Below are 6,697 nucleotides of genomic sequence, written 5' to 3'. Positions count from 1 at the left end.
TTTTACCGCGATTTCGCTGGAAGCGGGTGCAATTTTTCAGATTAGCACCCGCTCCCGGCGAAATCCTGCGGTTGTCCTTATGACAAATTTTTAATTATATTTAAAAAAAGGGAAAAGGATTAAACCACCACCACAGGGTCCTATTAGAATCAGGAAAAATAAAATGTGAACATTATTTTGCAATATCTGAATACGCAGTGCCAAACCAAGGTACACACAAAAAGAAATTGTAATAGGAATTTGATATAATATTTTTTAATATATAATGTAGAAAATTTCGCATTGTGGTCTGTCCACAACATGTGGAGGGTAATGCAAAGACTAAGCGCGGGGCGCGAGATAAATATATATTATGACATTATGACATAAATATTATGATATAAATATATATTATGACGTTTCTCTCAAAACCTAAATTCAGTGTCTGGTGGTATCTTTACTTTTCTACTGAATTCTACCAATTTTTGTCTGACACAAACATTAGTAGTGAAAAGTAGAAAAGGAATCTTATAGTCAGATTTTCTTAAATTTTGTAAATTCCTTGTTCTAACACCGAAATGTTTTAAACTTGAAAATTCTCTGTTCTAAGTCAGAATAATAATTGTTTTAAAGAATTATCTGTTCCAATGTAAAATTTATATTTTTTCCGAAAAGTCTCCGATTCAACTCCGAATTATAATTCCTTCAAAAAATTCCCTGTTTCAGTATAGAATTTTATTTCTTTAAACAAATTTCCAGTTCAAATTTAGAATATGTTAAAATTTTAAAAATTTTCTGTTCCAATCCAGAATTTGCATTCTTTTCAAAAATGTGATTTATTTCAATTTAAAAATTCTCTGTTCCAACCTAGAATTATAATTCTGTGTTCAAATGCAGAATTTGAATTCTTTTTTAAATGTCTCAGATTCAATTCAGAATTAAAATTTCTTTGAAAAATTCCGTGTTTCAATCAAAAAATTTCATTGTTTCCGAAAATTTCCAGTTCTAGAATAAAATATGTTAAAATCTGAAAATTCCTTGTTCAAATGCAGAATTTTAATTATTTTCAAAAATACCCCGTTTTAAATCAGAATTATAATTCTTTTTGATAATTCCCTGTTCTAAGTCACAATTACAATTCTTTTAAAAAATTCCCTATAACAAAATATACTTTTCTACTGAATTCATCTTACTTCTGTCTGACTAGAACAGTAAGTAGTAAAAAGTAGAAAAGGGCTATGATAGTCAGACGTGTTCCATAAATATCTTACTTCTGAAATAACAAATTGTACAATATTTTTTAAAAAATGCTATAAATATGAAAAAATGGTCCACATTGCATTGCTTATAAAGGTTGCTTATTTTAATTGCAAAACAGACTGGTTAGTTAATCTTTCGTAATCCTCTGCATCTTTTTTAAATTCCGAAATCCTATAAAATCCGTAAAATTCCTACAAAATCACTTCAAATATTTTAAAATCATGTAACAGGGTGTCTACTCAAATTCTGAACAAATGTGAACATTTGCAGTGTTTTCCAGGTATCTCTAGATTTTTCCAGGTATAATTTTTCATAATTTTAGTAATCAATAGTCCCTTAAAATCATTACATAATACTTGAATTATCCAATTTATTATCCATCTGTAAATGGTTAAATTGTAAATAATTTAATTGATTAAAATATCGTAACATTTATTTCAAAATGGGAATACGTACTCTTATTTTACGAGTTTAATATAAATAACTTTTTTCTAGTATTCAAAAAATACAATCACAATTATTAAAGAAAATCGAAAAAATTTCCTGATTTTAATAAAAAATTGCCTGACTTTTTCAGGATTTCCAGGTGATTATACGCCCTGTTTAATGAAAATACTTACTGTACTTGAAGGAGCACGCAAAATATCACCAATTCCTCCACCGTTTCTTAATCCCTGATTCAAAGTCGTGACGATGCACATAACTAATGAATCGCAGGCTCGTTCCTTCATTTCTCCTCCGATGGTTACAACTTCTGCGCCCATGCCACCGTGTTCATTTTGTTGTTGTGCGTATTGAGAAATTGTTTCTGTAACTTCACAGCTCTCATTGTCTTGTTTACTACAGGAACCACTAACTGCAATTTTCTCTGGAGCTAGACAAGCAAATTTTAAAATTGCAAATTTAGGTCTCTCAGGCCTCACAGTCCTATTGGGATTGAATATAGGTACCAAATGGGTACTTTTTATCGTGCTCATAGGGTACTTTTTTCGAGCCTAAACGTCAAGTACTTCGGGGAAAATGTATAAGTCTGCAAAACAACTCAAGTTAAATTCAAAAGAAATCAGAAGAATTAAAAAATTTTGTTCAATAAAAAATACCATTTATTTCAGTAAAACTGGAATGAATTTAGAGGAATTTAAGGTAAAGTAGCAGAATTCAATAAAATTCGTAAAAATATAAGGTGAATTAGAAAATTGTTTAATGCCAATTAATTAAAAACAATTTGACAATATGAAAAAACTTCATTGAATTTCGCAACTTGGAAATAAGCTTAGAAAAATTAAAGGGAATTCAAAAGAATTTGATGAAATGCCTAAAACTTCATGGTGAGGATAAAAAACTTCAGGATCAATTGAATAATACAATTGTTTAATTGAAAAAATTTATTGAATGAAGTAGAATTCAGTAAATTTAGAAGAATTCAAGTGAATTAAAAAAAATCAAGAGAACTCCAAGGAATTTAAGAGAAATCAGTGTAAATTAATAAGAATTCAGGGTGAATCCCAAAAAGAACATTTTAAATCTTTTCAAATCTTTGAAACCCTACTTATTTCTAACCACAAAAGTAACTAATGACTAAAAACCCATTCAAAACCCCAAAAATACATTTATTTCAGTTAAATTGGAGTTAATTTACAGGAATTCGAAGGAAACGTCAAGAATTCAATTTAATACGTAAAAAATCCAACTGAATTTGAAAAACAATTCAGTGAATTCAAAACAGTTAGCAAATGTGAAAAAAGTTATTGAACTGAGTAACTACGAAATGAGTTTAGAAAAATTGAAGGAAATTTAAAAGAACTTGCTAAAATTCTTAAGAATGTAAGCCGAGTTTTAAAGACCTCAAGATAAATTAAACAAAAACTTTATTAAAATCTATTGAATAAGGTAGATTTAAGGGCATTTAGAAGAATTCAAAAGAATTTAAAAATAATTTATGATAAATTAATAAGAATTCAAGGTGAATTCCAAATGAATTGCGAAAAAAGATTTCAAAATCTATTCAAATCTTTGAAAGCCTCCTAATTTCTAAAAAAAAGTGACTAATGACTACAAAACAATTCGAACAAATTTTAATGAGTTTGAAAATTTAAACAAAAACAAACAAAAAATCCATTCATTTTAGTAGAATTTGAGTGAATTTGCAGAAATTTAAAGGAAAAGAGAAGAATTCGATAAAGTTCATTTTAAAAATCCAACCGAATTAAAAAAAAACAAGCCAGTGAATTTAAAATAGTTCGAAAGTATGGAAAAATTGAATTGAACTGAGTATATCTGAGATAAGCTTCAAAAAATTAAAGAAAATATAACAGAATTTGATGAAACTCTTAAGAATTTTAAAATGAGTTTTAAATACCTCAAAATGAATTAAACAAAAACTTTTAAAAATCCATTTAATTGAGTAGAATTGACTGAGTTTAGAAGAATTCAAAAATAAATTTTTAAGTTATGGGTAAATTAATAAGAATTCAGGATTTTTTAAAAATTAATTGCGAAAAATATTTCAAAATCTCTTGAATACTTTGAAACCCCACAAAATCCACCCTCACTTCTTGTAAATAAATTCTCATGAAATCATTGAAATCCTTGCAATTTTTTAAACTATTCTAAAAATTTTCAGTCTTCAAGATCTCTTCAATCTTTTGAAATAAATGAAAACTTATGGGAACCGTTTAAAATTCCCTAAAACATATCAAATCCTTCGACATCTTTTCAAATCCCTTGAAACTTTTGAAACCTCTTGAGAATGCCTACAAATCTTTTACAATACCCACAAATATTTCGAATCCTTCGAAATCTCATTAAATTATTGAAATCAATAGAAAATGTCTTTGTAATATTTTGCGTAACCAAGATTATTTAAAATCATTAAGAAACTTTGAAATTTTTCAAAGCTCTTAAAACAGCCAAGAAATTTTTTTTTAATACTTAAAAATATTTAAAATCCTTTGATCGTTTTATCAATTGACCCTCAAGATAAAATAAATATAAACATTTAAAAATTCATAAAATTCAAGAGAATCCCAAAGATTTTAAAAGAACTTAGGATAAATTAATAAGAATTTATGTGAATTACAAATCTCACCAAATTTTAAAAACCCTATGGAATCCTGGAAAATGTATTCAAATATATTGAAAGCTTTAAAATTCCTTAAAATCATTGAAATCTTCGGAAAACTTATAAAATAACGTGAAATATTTTTAAATGATTTAAAAACTTACAGGTCCTTTCAAATCGTTCCATATATTCCGAAATTCTAGAAAATTCTTAATCCTAAATTATTTCAAACGCTTTGAAATCCCTTCAAATGAATTAAATAAATGGATAATTCCTTGGAATCTTTAAAATTCCTGAGTTTAATAGTTAATTTATTGAAAGAAAAGTAACTGTGTGGCACCCCTGAGTATTTTTTAGTCACTTCTTGCAAAAATATCATGGTTTTTTATATTTTTCTAAAATTCACATTTTTTTAAGTTCCATTATGGACTCCAAATATGTTATCATAGGGACCAAATTTTGAAAATTGTAGCTATTAATATTCAAAGAGAGTTCAAGAAAATAAACAGAATTTAAAAAAAAGACAAATTTTTTAACAACTTACAGATTATCTCTTCATCGACGCTGACTAAGAAATCGTCTTTGAAGAACATAAAACCAATTAAAGAGAACATGTAAACTAATATCAGCGCAAGTACGGCGGTCAAAATGATAGACCTTCCATTTCTCGTCACTGATCGTATTACGTTGAGTAAAGTTTCTTCGCGGTAGACTACGTCAAAGAGCTGAAAAGTCATATCAAAATTATTCTACATTAATGTATAACATTTTAAAAGACATTTGCAAAATTACGATTAAGAAATATAATGTTAAACAATTTAATATTCATTTTACAATCTCTTTTACTTTAAAAGCGTTTGTTTGGAAAGCCCTTAAAATTCGAAACAATTTTAAAATCATGACGACATTTAATAAAGATCGCATAACAGTTTACTAAAAATTTACTTCTACAGAAAGTTTACTTCAACAAATTTAAATTTTTGAAGAAATTAATTAGTTTTCGAAAATGATATTGAGTAGCGATGCATATCTGATGATCTTCAAAATTATAAGCAATTTCCAGAAAAGCAAGCATTTAAATTTAATAAATTTCAAAATTTCGAGTGTCTACTTGAAGGGCTTTTAAATTAAAAAGTTTCTCTAACTTATAGCCTTAAATTTAATTTCCTTCAAATTTGCAGGCTTTTGTACTGCAATCTTTTTAAATTTCTATTATTTATTCTCATGGACTTATCAAAAGATTTTTCAATTAATGAAATGTAGTTCCTAAATTTCATTTCTCCAAAATAAAATTTCCCTAGAAAATTTTAGTTATATATATTTAGTTTATAAAAAAGTTATGAAAATTAAATTAAATCTATCATGATATATTTTATAAAACTATTAGAGTAAACTCAGAATATAATTGCAATATAAATTAAATTTCAATAAAATAAAATTTCGCAAATATGCACAATTCTAGAATATTTAGGTAGGCTGAGATCAGATTATTGTAAAAAAATACTTATTTCAGAACACTTTCGAACTTTAAAGGAGATTAAAATTTTATTTTTTCAAAAATTGCATTTTTATGGGGAATAGTGAGATTTTTCCATCCTTAATTATAAAATGTTAATATTATAATAATTTCAAATTAGAGATCTTTTTAACAAACGTTTCAAAATTAGGAACAATTGTAAAATAAATACTGCGTTTATAAAATTATACTTATAAATTAACATTAATTATATGTATATAAAATTATTACCAGGTATAAATTTATAAAAGTTATATCTATTGTAGAATTGGTTCTAATTTTTAAATATTCGTTAACAAAAACATTTTTTATTTAAAATGATTATAATATTAGTATTTCATAATTTAGGATGAAAAAATCTCAATATTTCCCATGAAAATGTAATTTTTGAAGAAATAAAATTTAAATCTCTTTAAAGTTCGAAACTGTTCAGAAATAAGTATTATTTTTCTCAAAATTTAATTAATAGATTAATAGTTTCTTAAATTAAAAATTTGTAATGTAAATTTCTAAATGTGACGTAAAAAGTAGAAATGAAAACTTACCAAAACCGAGTAAAAAAATGGATGCATTAATATTCCGAGAACACAAAATATAAGGTAAGATATGTGATAGAGAATTTCAACGTCGGTTACAATATGCTCGATATTCTTGGTCAGTGTACCCTGGTTTCCTATTATGCTAATCAGATGAACTAGTTTTAAGATGACCTGAAAAATAAAAGTAATATAATAATAATTTTAGTGCCTTCATCTGAAAAAAAAACGTAAAATCTAATTTTTAACATTTTTAATCTAACTAGCGTCAGTCGCGCGCTGTCATTTTTTTATTTTGAGTGAAAAGTAATTTTTAATGCAAAATAAGAGTTTTAAATAAATATG

The 6,697-nt window shown here is 26.0% G+C and overlaps 1 protein-coding gene across 5 annotated transcripts in view; it reads right to left on the bottom strand.

Moving 5' to 3' along the window:
* The window catches only part of LOC117176035 (inositol 1,4,5-trisphosphate receptor), a 149,557-nt gene that overhangs the window by 7,790 nt on the left and 135,070 nt on the right, over window positions 1–6,697 (bottom strand). For all 5 annotated transcript variants that reach the window (XM_033366010.1, XM_033366011.1, XM_033366013.1 and 2 more), the window contains 3 exons: window positions 6,362–6,526; window positions 4,845–5,025; window positions 1,860–2,113 (listed from right to left, as the gene is read on the bottom strand). In XM_033366010.1, the coding sequence (XP_033221901.1) occupies window positions 1,860–2,113; window positions 4,845–5,025; window positions 6,362–6,526 (600 nt within the window). The remainder of the gene's footprint in view (window positions 1–1,859; window positions 2,114–4,844; window positions 5,026–6,361; window positions 6,527–6,697) is intronic.

Source organism: Belonocnema kinseyi, chromosome 7, assembly GCF_010883055.1.
Source record: "Belonocnema kinseyi isolate 2016_QV_RU_SX_M_011 chromosome 7, B_treatae_v1, whole genome shotgun sequence".
NCBI classification, from domain to species: domain Eukaryota; kingdom Metazoa; phylum Arthropoda; class Insecta; order Hymenoptera; family Cynipidae; genus Belonocnema; species Belonocnema kinseyi.
This window is presented reverse-complemented; position numbering and strand designations above follow the sequence as displayed.